At 42.4% G+C, this 13694-nt stretch overlaps 2 protein-coding genes across 3 annotated transcripts; one reads left to right on the top strand and one right to left on the bottom strand.

Annotated features, from left to right (window-relative positions):
- The first annotated feature begins 339 nt into the window (after window positions 1–339).
- On the top strand, window positions 340–3526 carry LOC110064294 (uncharacterized). Of its 2 annotated transcripts, none has more exons than XM_089291858.1 (2): window positions 340–546; window positions 1460–3526. In XM_089291858.1, the coding sequence occupies exons 1-2, from the start codon at window positions 468–470 to the stop codon at window positions 2746–2748; spliced, it is 1368 nt and encodes a 455-aa protein (XP_089147984.1). In that variant the 5' UTR covers window positions 340–467; the 3' UTR covers window positions 2749–3526. The 2 variants fall into 2 exon arrangements, with proteins under 2 accessions (XP_089147984.1, XP_020626994.2); XM_020771335.2 differs by having other exon boundaries at window positions 340–573.
- A 57-nt stretch (window positions 3527–3583) lies between these two features.
- LOC110064539 (protein-glucosylgalactosylhydroxylysine glucosidase-like) lies at window positions 3584–11384 on the bottom strand. Its single transcript, XM_020771604.2, has 7 exons — window positions 10239–11384; window positions 9015–9214; window positions 7815–8152; window positions 6829–7346; window positions 6009–6170; window positions 4439–4783; window positions 3584–3733 (listed from the first exon to the last, which is right to left on the bottom strand). Exons 1-7 carry the CDS (start codon window positions 10845–10847, stop codon window positions 3719–3721), a joined length of 2187 nt encoding a protein of 728 aa, XP_020627263.2. The 5' UTR covers window positions 10848–11384; the 3' UTR covers window positions 3584–3718.
- Window positions 11385–13694: the final 2310 nt, after the last annotated feature.

Raw genomic sequence — 13694 nt, 5'->3', positions numbered from 1 at the left:
TTGGATTTTAAAGAAACGCACCCTAAGCCATGTACCTGAAGCGAAGTGCGGGAAAACGAGTGTGAGCGAGTCATAGTGGATTAAAAGTGGCGCGAATGTTTAAGCCAACCGTATCACGAGGTAGTGCAAAACCAATTTCTTTTCGACACTCGGCTCAAATGAAAACCGCTGGTAAAGGGAGGAAAACGTTCTGCTAAATACAAATTCACTTTATGTTCCAACCCCGAAACTAGTTAATTCCATTTTCTGCTTGTTCAAAATTCGCTCTGAGCTATTTACGCACAGCAGGTAGCGTTTCATGACTGCTGGTGACCGTCAACACATCTGCCCAATTCAAGTGTTTTTTGTCTCGTCTGAAGTGCCATACAATCAAACTTGCATACAGTATTCCTAGCGCGATGTCATTTCTATCGCGTTCTCTTCCAAATTAAACATCGTGGCGCCGCCGGCAAGAACAGAAATTCTCCATGCAACTGCCTCCTCTTCTTATGGTTGTTTTGGTTTCTCTTTGCGCGTCCAAAGAACTGGGAGCGAATTCGAAGAAAGGTGACCTAATATCACAAACCACACATAGTAAGGATTAACTAAGATTACTGTTATTTCTACATGTAGTTTACAACAAAAACCCAGTTGTAGTGTTAAAACATAAAGGGAAAACTCACAAAAGCTAAGCTTTTTTAAAAGTCCCACTTGAGCTTGTTGCAGCCTTTTTAGTATGATCAATATTTATGAACCCAGTTTCCAACATTACAATTTGATAGTTAAGACTTGTGTTTTACTCGACTTGAACGCGTGGTGAGTTTGGCTCTTGTCTTGCCCCGAGGATTTTTTTCCCGGATTAGCGGGTTTTCCTCTCTACACAAAAACTAACACTTTAAATTCTCATTCGATCTCGACGCACGAACTTAACACCTTCTAAACGAGTGGATGAGAGCTCCTTCGTGTCTCCTAGATAATTATATTATTTCCATTTCATTGATATCTTAGCTATAGGGAGCCAGTCCCATCCACGATGTCAAACTTTGACAACTGCTAAACAATCAACGAGAAGTCAAACAGAAAGATGTATTAAAAATGCATTCGCTTTGTTTAGGTTTCCCAGACTCGGAAAAACCAGGTCCATTAATTTTCATGATGATGCACGTTGGCAGCTTGTAAATCTACGTACACTGTATAGGAAAGAAGAAAACACAGTTTAAAAAAAAAAAAAAAAAAAAAATTGACTGGACAGTGAAACGTTTAAATGTTTAAAGTCATATCTCTTGTAACATTAGGTAAATCGTTCTTTCGAGATTTTCATGGTCATTGAGGACCAGTGAAATTCATGCATGAATGTTTATTGTGGTTTCCCCACACCTGATAACTCCTTAAGAGGTTCAAGATGCATTCAATCAGAAGCCAGGAATTGAGCCAAGCCCTAAGCCAATCCTGATGCAAAGCAATGTTGTTCTTTTCTCAGGACACCATCATCTGAAGAAACTAGTGAAGCAGGGAAGTTTTAAGAAAATAAGCAAGGAGACATTGCTGAGCGAAGTCAAAGAACATTTAGCCAGACACAGACTGAAAGAAAAACTAATCACCAAGGAGACTAGCAAGGAAAAACAGGCGTTCGTAAGCAAGACTGACAAATTCAAAAACAAGTTTAAAGAACCAACTACAAAAGACAGGTTTACAAGGAAAAAGTTGCCGGTTAAGGTCACTTTGCAGTCACCAACGCAAAGCCCTTTAGCAACGCGACATTTTAGAATTGAACGTGCCCGACAAGCAACCTTGGTTAAGCTTCCGATTGACGGACCACGAGATTCTGATGAGGTTCTTGACGATGAGGACGCAGTCACTAGAGATAAACTAAAAGATAAGATGTTGCTAGGGATCATGACGACTAAAGCCGACCCGGATTCGGATTCGGATGAACCAATCACGGACGACTCTGATGATCGTGAAAACGAGGGTGATTCTGTCCCAGGTCACGTGCGCGAAGGAGGCGATCGTGTTTCAGATGACGAAGACAAACATGACGAAGACACAGGAAGCGAAAAAGGGCATAAAGAAGAGCATGATATACCATTACCGCCGGATGATGACAATGATGACAATGATGACAATGATGAAGACGAGGACAAGAATGCAGAAGATGAAGGTGGGAGAAAACCCAATCATAGCAGTGAAGATGACGAGCAACCCTCACATTCGTTAAAGAAGCTCGCAGAAGATAAAAATCATAAGATTACACCTTACGAAATATCAGATGTAATGAGCCAAGAATTAATGCGGATCTATGGCGGAAATGAGGATCAAACTCCCGCCATGATCGATCGAGAACGACATCTTGAGGCCCTGAATAGGTTAAGGGCGTTCTCTGCTCGACTAAGACAAAAAATGCTTCAGAGATTACGGTTGAGTTATCCAAATATACTTGGTCAAAATGCAGCCTTGCTCCCTCAGTTCTATGTACCACAAACTTTGGGCATTGCTCGAGTTCCAGTCAAGACCACTTTGTTTTTCAGCCCCACAGCTTCAATCTACGGGCCTTCCTACATTGGCCCATCAAGGAGCACTAACTTGCTATCACAGTCAAGCAATCAAGGATATAGCATCAATGTGGATGGTTTGCATGGAGTGTTTTCAAAGGCTCCAGGTTATGTTGTGAAATTCCATTCACCCGACAGCGAAGTCACGGTTGTGAAAAAGGAGCGAGTGATTAATCCGATGAAAACAACTCATGTATTACAAATAGACGCAAAATAACGAGGAAAGTAGAGGAGAGGGAAGTGAAGTAGAGGGGAGGGGACGGGAGGGGGAGAATATCTAGGAGATAAAACAGGCCATTTCCGAGTTACCTTGAGTTTTTGTTTCAAAACGAGTCCTTCTGCAAAACCATTCAAATGAAAATGAGTTTTATTTGCATCAAAATGAACCTGTAGGCGGAACATATTTTCATATGACCGGTTTCGCACGGAGACTCGTTTTGACTCAGAGGCAAAACGTAACTCAGAAATGGCCTATTAAGAAAGAACAATTTATCCTCTTGGTGAAATAAATTTATATTTCGGCAAGGAGGGAAATAAATGAAGAGACACATGCCTTTAGGAAAAACAAGGTGAAGGCTGTTATTGAACCGCTAATATAAAAAAGAAAACACTTTTCCTGAAATGGTTTTCTAACAGTGGTGATCAGAAGCAAACTTAGGGGTGTAGGGAAAGTGCATGATTATGTGGTTGCAGAGTGTTCATTTCAGTTACGGCTGTAAGTTGCCAATTCCCGAGTTTGTTTGTTTGTTTGTTTGTTTTTGTTCTTTAGAAGGCTTCCGAGAAGAAATGTAAAATTTCATTATGCCGATCAATGAAAAAGACTGGTTTTCATTTGAAAGTATGAGCACATGTACGTCTGTCCGTTCTTGTCACTGCTCTGTGATGAATTATTTGTTAAATTAATGAAGAATTCACAGTCCAGGAGCTAATCAGTTGTCCTAAAATGGGTCCTCTCCATTTACATACGCAGATAAAATAAACCTACAGCTCAAGGATTCTCCTGTGATGTATTTGAAAACGAGCGTGTGTATGTTGAGCCAAACAGTCACAGATCGTGATTACATGTTTTAATAAAATGATTCTGCGCAGTCTCAAATCTGCACAACAAGAGAACAGTTTGCGCCCTTAAGGAGTGAGGAGTCTACTCATCGCAGATCCCATCTTTGCGACTGAGGGGCACGGTTAAGCTATTTCCTCCCTACCTGTTAAGATAGAAAAATAAAATGACTTCATCAGAGAACTAACCTCTATCGATACAGCAGTCTTAAGTGGCAATGAATCTTTAAACGAATCAAGACAACCTGTCTTCAAAGCTTATCAAAAAGCTGTCAGTTAAGCCATTCTGCAATAGCTAGACGAAATCTGACGAGAAGACAAACATTTTCTCGTTTCTACCACTCCGAATCATCGGCACTTTGTCAATTGGTAGTTGAGTTGGACACTCAAATCCCACCAGCAAACATCAGGAATACTAACAGATTTTCTGTTGCTAATAATTTTCATAACGCGAAGTCAAAAATCTTTGGGCACTTGAGAGGAGAGGAGCTCGAAATAATAGTAAATAAGAAAAGTAGGTTCCAAAGATGTTTATAATAGTTTTTCTTTGCTCTGGAGATAGAAGAAAATTTTGAGTTAAGCGAGCGCAAAACGTAAGAATGGCTTACAGTACGCTCACTTTCATGCAGAGTGCTCCTAATCCGATATACCTGCCTGATGCACACGGACCCTTCCCATAAGCGAACAGGTTCCGAAGTAGACTCGTTCCCTCCAGACTTCAATGGACACTTCCTGTTTGGGTGGACAGGAGGCTTGCGGTATACGCATGCGTTTAGTAAATGAGATCTTGTTTACAAATTACGATGACATCCTTTCACGCCCTGTGGCATTTCAGATTGTACTGTACTCACGCGCTTGCGCACCACTCCTTGCTTTGTTTTCAGGGTAACAGGCTCGCCCCTTTTCAAAGCGTACACGTGTCTTCCTCTCACCACCTCCAGATCAGGTGATATGGGGCCGTTAGACACCAGCGTGCAGGTTATCCCCCTGACGTGTACCTCAAACTTTAGCGAGCATCCCAGATAGTGTATGTTCAGGGTTAACTTCGTTACCCTGGAAGGGAGGGTGGACTTGAAGTGGAGGCCATCGTCTTTTAATCGGAAGCCGCCATAACCGTAGAGAACAGCTTGCAAGAAGCCTCCAGCTCCAGTAATGAAATTCACTGCACCATAGCCGTACCTCCTCTCGGACCATACCTGCAAAATGTTCAAATTTGAAAAATTAACGTTTGAGTTACATTCTAACGTCCTCTAGAGCCTACAATCAAGCAGAGCAGCGGAATACTTACAAAAGGTAAAATCGGGCCTGAAATGCAGTAAAATTCCGGTTAGAGCCCTGGGCTTATGCAACTTCTTAAGGAGTTTTCGGTGGGTTTATAGACAAGGGGAAGGGGTTCCAGGGGGGCCTTTTAACGAGGGAGGAGTATTACCGGAATTTTACGGTAACAAATCTGCGATCTCTGACAGCATTGCCATTTTATTTATCACGTTAACTTACTAGTTTGTTGGCGGGTAAACGCCAGCCAGTAAGATTTCAGAAGTGGCAGACAGTGGGTAGCATCATTTTAGAAATACTGTAACTGTTGCACAAATGAAAAACTATTGTTATCATCACTTCTCTACAAGGATAGAAGGAAATTCGTTCACACGGTATTGTCCGCTGCGTGCTCAAAGAAACCACTATCCCCAAAGTAACAGTCAGACAGTTACTAACAAAAAAAATTCTTTCGTGGATTGTATCTACAAACCAATACGGTTTACATTAGTTGAATTGTTTTAACAGAAACGTTTGAATCGAAAACGAAGCTGTGGAATCCAAAGCTTCGGGTGAAAATGATTGAGGCAATCGAACGCAGATTTAAGGCCACGAAAACGGAGCGTTTCGAAAACGCTTTTCAAACCGGAGGAATTTGAAAACGCCGGCTTTTCGTTTTCGTGTGGACGGAAAACATTTAGAAAACGATGGCGTCACGTACAATCATCACGTGATTTCCCTGGCCGAGTTTTCCTCAAACACAAATCCAAAATGACCGCTGATTGTTGCGTTTATAAATTCCTCCGGCGCAGTGTGGACGGAAAACATTTAATGCGTTTTCAGAGTGAAAACTCCGTTTTCGAAATCCTCCGGCGTACTGTGAACGGGGCCTAAGAGAAACTAAAGAAATTTCGTAAATTTCACAACGAGTGACAAAGGAACAGACAAATTAGACCAAAATTGGCTCCATTTAAGAACATGCTGTCCCCAGTTGTGGTCGGCGGCTGATGAAACAATCGAGCGGTTGCGAGCAGAGGTGCCCTCTCCTCTCATCAGGTAGGAGGAGAAGGGAACGTCTGTCTCGCAGGGTACTCGCTTCTAGTGTTCAGTCTCTTCTCTTCTAAAACTACAAATTAGGACTTGTTAGAGACAAAAGTAATGGAATACCTTAAAAGGACCTTGGATGTTAGCATAGTTCTTCAAGAAGGACTTTTCTGCTTTCTGTTTTTTACCAGCTTCCAGCCAGCCAATAGCAAACATAGCATGTGTCATGGCAGGGCCGCTAGGATCTGTGCGATTCTCGTAAAATGCTAAGTCATTCAAGCGAACCTGAAGGAACACAAAATAGAAAGTAGTATTCTGTTGAGACATTTGACACCTTAATACAGACAAAGTACACAAATACATCAAAGAAACACTAACTTTTAGATCTCTCATGATCAAACAAAAAATGCCTTAACCAGTTGCAAGTCACATATTATAGAATATGTCGAATTACTCTCGCATTTTGATTGGCTCTTGGTTGTGATCAATCGGAAGGCAGACGCATAGATGAGCTCATTGACATTTTTTTCTCTTTATTACATAACACTGTTCAGTAATTGGCCACTGAAGACGTCAAAATGTTCTTACCACATTTTGACGTCATCTGTGATCAATTTCTGAGCAGACGCACGTCATCATGGAATCTACTTGTTAATCAGAGAATACATCTTGAATGCCAGCAGCAGAACAGAGGTGTTTGGCTCACAGGTGGGAATCCTTTGATGTTTCAAGCCATAACCTGTTACCGGAATTTTGGGGCAACTGAACCCCCCTTAAAGGTACTTGCGAGTTTTAACCCGACAGATGACGTAGCTCTACCGAGATCCGTGACGACTCTCTGATAGGTTGATGAATTCTCAATAGCAAATTTTCACACTGAGGTCTCCGGCGAGAGAAGATATAATGTTGCTAAGACAGACAAACATTTACCCATGATGTTTACCTGCTTGTCCATGTCATACATCAACGGAAAGCCTGTCAGTATCACATCTGCTTGTTTGACCCACACTGTTCGGTCGTAGCCGTCAAACTCCGGATGGTATTTATAGTGACTGTCGAAAGGAATGAACATTTTTTCCGCAATCGTTGACCACAATTCTGGAACCTCTTTGCCCAAGATATCGGCGGCTTCTTTGGCAAAGAGAAGATTTATCTTAGCCACAACGTTAGTGAAAAATGAATTGTTGACCGGATAGTGATACTCATCTGGCGGCATGACGTCATTGATGACGTATCTGTCGTTCTCAGCATCATATTCTACACGGCTTGCCCAGTACTCCGCGGTCTGGTACGCAAGCGGGTAACCAACTTCCCGCAACCAGTAGAAATCCTTGGTAGCCTCCCAGAGCATCTTGGCTGCAAACGCGACGTCACCGGTAATGTGATTCTGATTTTTACCGTACTTTTCCCCAGGGGAAGTCTCCAGGCCAGTATAGGAACTCTCCCAGGGAAACATAGCACCTGATTGAAGAAAAAAGGACTGTGTATGACATTTTGTTGACAGGATAACACTTAGGTTGCAAATCTTACACTATTTATCCATGCATCTAGCACTATAGTTACTTCCTAGGCAAACAGAGAAACAAAACGTGATGAAAGAATTGAACAAAACTGAAATTTGACGCACATAAATTCCGTACAGAAAATATTACACACAACATAAGTTACTTATGATTAATAGCTTAATCTTCTGGAACCTTTTTCCTGGTGCTGATAGTATAAGTCTAGCTTACCCAAAACCATTTTTAGTTAACCTTCTTTCTTTAATCTGGTTAGCAAATCATAGACAGACAGACAGACAAACAGACAGACAGGCTCATGGCTGGATAAATGGATGGATGGATGGATGGATAAATAATGGACAGACAAAATGAACGGATAGATGGGTAGACATTTTGCGCAAAAATTGTCAGGATTTTTTTTTTTTACCTTTATATCCATACTCCTTGGCGATTCTGCGCGCAGCCGGCAACCTGTTCTTACGATATCTCATGGAACTTCTGGCCAAGTCTGGATGAAGCAGGACTAGAGGGGGGTACATCCAAATATCCTGATCCCAGAATGTATGCCCCATGTACTCCTCGCCACCCGGTAGACCCCCGGGGCTTAATCCGTACGGCCAATCATGTCGGGTGGAGCTTAGAATGTAGTACATACTACCATACACTGCCTGTGCCATCTCTAGATCACCTTCAATGTCTATCCGACCAGTGTCCCATATTTCTTTCCAAGCCGCTTTGTGCTCTGTAAGCAGCTTTTCTTTCACGCTAGCAAAGAAAAATTGAACATCAAGCCAACGTTTCTAGCAGTCCTCCAAAGCTAGGTGGAATCAATGACAACACAATTAACCATCCGCCCGCCACTGGTTTCTTCCCCTTTCACCACCTCGCCGGTCAGTTAACTGAGGATTTCTTGGTACCGAGTTCTTTACTAGGAAACAGTCGATTTAGATTGTTAGACGCTTTCGCTAAGTAAAAGCTCGAAGAAAATAAGTAATAAATTGCATTCTTCGTTTTCCGGTTTTGCTCTAATTCTGCTCGAAGTTTCTATCCTTACCCTTTCACTGTGGGAGAGCCCTTATGTACTTTTGACGTCACTGGTGGGTTCATCCGCTTTTAATGAAATTTTCACACCAAAATGGTCTTCTGTTGTTAAGATCTGCTCACGAAAGTATAAAATTGTGAACCCTCTTACACATGATAGAGTTCACCACCCCTGAAAGTTTTGGACCTTTTTTCTACAATAATGTTGGGCTCGTTATTAACGATTCATTAAGAGCTGCGAAATAACATATAATTTATGGATATACATAATATATTGAAGATTTTGACTTTTTTGGACGTTTCGGTCTCTCTTTTGAAACCATCGTTTGTTGATAGCTTTCAATGGTTTATCATATATCCATATAGGTGGTCTATTGATTAAATTGGAAAAATCCCCGACAAGTTAGAGCTAAAAGGGTTAAACGCATGTTCTTAATAAGATCATTTAATCTCAATCTTGAAACGCTCTAAACATAACACACAGGAAGAGATTTCTGTCTTTTGTGTTTGACTGATAGACAGAAAATAGCTGTTAACTTCAAAAAATTCAAAAAACTAAACGACGTGACTGATCTACAAAACTCACAGCATAGCTTCGTCCCATTGATTCAGAGCTTCAACGAGCGGGTTGAACTTCGTGTCCAGGTTTGTCGCTATTGAAGTGATGTAGTACCAGGTCTGCTCCTTTGGGCTGGCTTTGATGGTTAGAGGATTATTGGAATCTGAGTACTTCCATACAATGGCCACGTTTGGGCGCATACTTCCATATTCTTCTGTCTGGTTTACCTGATCAAAGAGAAAGAAAAAAAATTGAAACTGGTTTTCTGTTTGGCCCTGTTTTCGCGCAAGGGCGTTTTCTAAGCTGTTACACAGCCTCACGTTTTAGAACTGCACGTCACGCTGACATGGACCGTGACATGACTGTGACAAGCGGGTAAGATAACCCTTCACCAGGCCGGAGCAAGACCGAGTAGCAGACTAGATTGGAAAATACCTTTATGAAGACCCTCTCTAGGCTCGTCACGCAATCACGTTCGTGAGGGAGAAGATTGCGTGACAAGCGTGACAAGCCCAAAGAGAGTCCGCGCAGTGGGCTACATGGAAAGAGACAAGGCCTTATCCTCATGTATTTTGTGTCAATCTGTGATAAATGAATATTTTTCGGGATGAAACAAAGGGAAAGGAAACTCTAATGGCAAGAAGCCGGCTTTGTAGTTATCTCAGGAAATCCGAAAGATGATCTCACATGCAAAGCAAAATAAAATCTACATTGAACAATAGAATCGTTTGTACATTGTGTTGCCTGCACTGCTCTGTCACGTCTACAAGTGCCAGAAATAGATCAACATTAAACAATAGTCAATGGATTTGTTTGTCAACCGTGCCATGAACCGGTCACATTTTCGCATTTTTCCAACCGAGATATTATTTTTTGTTACATGAAAACAAAACTATTAAGGCTGGTTTTCACTAGAGCATAAGCACAAGCACAAGCATAAGCATAAGCACAAGTGAAAACAGCCACGACATAAACATAAGCATAAGCAGAAACATAAGAAGAACGAACCCACTTATTTGTCTCGTGCAGTTTTCACTAGTAACGCGCTCGACATAAGCATAAGCATAAGCACAAGAAAAACGGAACTGTTCGTTTTTCTTGTGCTTATGCTTATGCTTATGTCGAGCGCGTTACTAGTGAAAACTGCACAAGACAAATGAGTGGGTTCGTTCTTCTTATGTTTCTGCTTCTGCTTATGTTTATGTCGTGGCGGTTTTCACTTGTGCTTATGCTTATTAGAGATAAACATACCAAGCCAGTGGCGGCGAGTGCTTCACTTCGGTAGGATTCGGTCATGAAGAAATGAATGTCCCTTGTAATATATCCCATGTTTGGAATAAGGCTCATCGAGAAATTCCTGTTCGCATCATTCTTGGCAGTGATTTCCACAACCAAGAGATTCTTTCTGGTCCTGTGCGCGTAGATCCTTTGCTCCACGGTCAAATTCACGGCCTTGAACCATTTGTAGAACACTCCCTCGCTCACGTCCAGCGCGTACGAGGATTCTCCTTTGATGCCACTGATTTTGAAATTGATGGAAGCCGTGGAAGGGATTCGCGCTCGATGAGCGTGCTGATACAAATTTATCGGGTAAATGGGGTACTTCTTGGGGTAAGCTCTGCCACTATAGACCCCAGACACGTGCACGCTATCGCTGTAGATCACTGTTCCAACGTAGCCATTCGCAACAGATGGCATGAAGTTACCATGCTTGCTAAAACGTATGCTTGTTCGGCTGTGTTGATCAGGCAGTTCATCTGTGACGAAACGAGTCGGTGTGCCTTCGGCAGAGGAAGAACGGACTATTGATATAGCGCTGACCAACGCAAGACCAAGCAACACGCTGCAACTTAGGTTCATGTTGAGAATAGAAGATCGGGCTTATGTTCTGCTCTCAATGAGCCTACCTTCGCAGCAGATGATTTACGACTACCTCCCTGTGAAACAGGAAAGGTAGGGTTACCAAAATTCACAAGCGGGACAAGCTGTTGATCTTAGTTGAGGTAACTTATTACCAATGGTTAACAGACGGCCGTGCGGTGAACTGACCGAGAGAGATCTGGATATAGCTCTCTGGGATATATGAGAGATAAGAGCTTACCGTGTGGCACGAAATGTTTTGCGGGAGTTTAATTTTGCGGATGGGCGATTTTTTGTATTTTGCGGGAACTAATTTTTGCGATTGTGAAAGACTGGCTTTTGGAGCTGGGTGTCAATTTTGGCAATTTTCAGACAGTCGCGTTGTATTTGGAAAAAAAAAAAAAAAAAAAAAAAAAAAGAGGACGGGGCTCCTCGTTGTACATTTTAGGGTTTAAAAACGCGGCCTTGGTGCTTGTTAGGGTGCTCAGCCTCATAAGGTCCACAGCAGAAGCTTTTACGGTACCTTTTACGGTACCTTTTACGGTACCTTTTACGGTACCTTTTACGGTACCTTTTAGGGTATTGAGCGGAAACCATATACTGGAGATAATGTGTTGTATAAGAATTGTACCTCTTAGGAGTGAAAAAACTTTCAAGCCAAGCCCACAAAACAGGATCTTGGTACCCAGGCCTCTTAGGGGTTCTTTTCAAAATTTCCGACGAGCATCTCAGTTCTTTTTGCTATGGGAGTCCCCCCTGGATTAAGAAGACCCCATATCTAGCGGACACTATCTATTAAGTGGACATCAGCTTGAGTCCCTAAATTTTCTTCCCACATTTATTATAAAATAAACCTGCGTTCAGCGGACATCTCTGTAAAGCGGACGCGGAAACCAATATTAAGCCATTTTTTTTTTTTGGAACAAAACCTGCCGATAAGCGGACACTTCAAGGGCTATTTACCTCTAAAAGCTCAACTCGGATTTTTCTAACATTGTTCAGCGATGTCATTTTAAAGCTAAGTAGATTATTCCAGATTGATGCATTCACTGACTGGACGTTGTGCTATGAGCAGTCTTTGATCTTACACTGTGTTAAAAAAAGGTTTAATAATTAACTATTATTGCACAATATATTAGAACCTGTTTAGAGCGGACACCCTTTATTAAGCGGATACTAGTAAATGTCCCAAGGGTGTCCGCTCAATACAGGTTTCACTGTACGCAGTAATCAGTCACTCTATTACAATTACGTCTGGCAGTGTGACTGATATGATAGCACCAGCAGACGATCATTTTCTGTGAATTTTATAGCAGCTACTCCTATAGTTCCGTGGAGGCGCGGTGGCCTCATGGTTAGTGCGCTCGTCCCCGGATCGAGCGGTCCGGTTGTAGCCATGGCCGGGGACACTGTGTTGTGTTCTTCGGCAAGATACTTAGCTCTCACAGTGCCTCTCTCCACCCAGGAGAATAAATGGGGACCGGCGAATTATTGGGGAAACCTAACAAATTGTGGGGGAGTGGCCTGCGATGGACTAGCAACCTATCCAGGGGGAGTAGAAACACTCCAAGCCGCTTGGTGCTACAGAAACCGGGATAAGCTCCGGCAGCTATGAGCCAGTCGTCTCCAAGGCTTCACTTACACCTGTATTGTAACATTAACAATTTAATTGCTTTATTTAAAGCGACGTTTTAAATAAATAGATTGAACAAGATTATAAATGTGAGGTTTGTATGTCAGGAGCCCGTCACTGCGAGCGTGTAACTGCCCCATATTCCTGTCTCGGCGTTTTCACAGACTGATCTATTCTCAGTTTGAATTTACCGCGGATTCAGACCCCCGGGAACGTTAACCTCAGTAACCAATCCTGAAAACAGGAAAATAGATAGGGAATTAGCGTATTTTATTATTTTATTTTATTATGTGGACATGTCCACCCTAGGACGCCATTTTCTTTCTTGCCTATGCAATCTCATGTAGACCGGGGGTCCGGAACTGACCTATTTCGCAGGAAAAGAAGCCCAAAAATAGACGAGTCTGTAAAAATGCCGTGACATAGGCTTAATTGCGGGGACTTTGTTTTTTTGAGGATCGTGGAAAGACCGCAAAACAGTAGAACCCGTAAAAATATCGTGCGACACGGTATGAGGTACATGTAATTTGTTCTATCCTTTGTCATTGTGATCATTGTATGTTCAGCGCCAAGAGACGATGAGTCAATCGTGGAACGCGCGGATAGAATCGCCAGAGAACTGGACGCCCCCACCCCCGCGTGCTTCACGCTCGCTTCGCTCGCCTTTTGTTTCGCGTGAGATGAAAAATAGACTGAGGCTGTGAACAGTCTAAACGTGAGAATGATGTAAAAGAATCAGGAGAAGCGTCTTTGAACATGCAGGCAGAAGTAGTTAAAAGTCTCCTGATCACCAGTCTCAAGTTTCAAACTGAAGAAATCACCCTTGAAACCACAGGAAACGCAAGATTATGAACTGCGTTCTGCAAGCGCAATTAGCCGAGCGCAATTAGCGAGCTTTTGGCTCCTGTGTTTCGGCTTTTTCAAGCAGATCCTAAAGTGTGAAGTGGCCATGAAGTAATGAACTCTGAGCTAATGTAAACAGAAGTCTGTGTTCACGTATGAATTTAAGAAAACTTGGCGGGATTCATGTCAAAGGTTCTCGTGTTTTGCCTATGGAGTGGCAGTCACCGTGTATAAGAGCCTGCTCACGGGCTAGGGATGGGTGAGAGATCATATGAACGTTTTGGTGGGTACATGAGGCAAGTAGCCCTAAATTAGACAAATAAATTGCCTCCTTGCTACTTTCCAGAGCTTTCTTGGCCCCTAATGTGTCT

Source organism: Orbicella faveolata, unplaced genomic scaffold (assembly GCF_042242905.1).
Source record: "Orbicella faveolata isolate gen_17 unplaced genomic scaffold, um_ofav_v1 contig_24, whole genome shotgun sequence".
NCBI lineage: Eukaryota > Metazoa > Cnidaria > Anthozoa > Scleractinia > Merulinidae > Orbicella > Orbicella faveolata.
The sequence above is the reverse complement of the archived record's forward strand: the minus strand, read 5'-3'. Positions and strand labels throughout refer to the sequence as shown.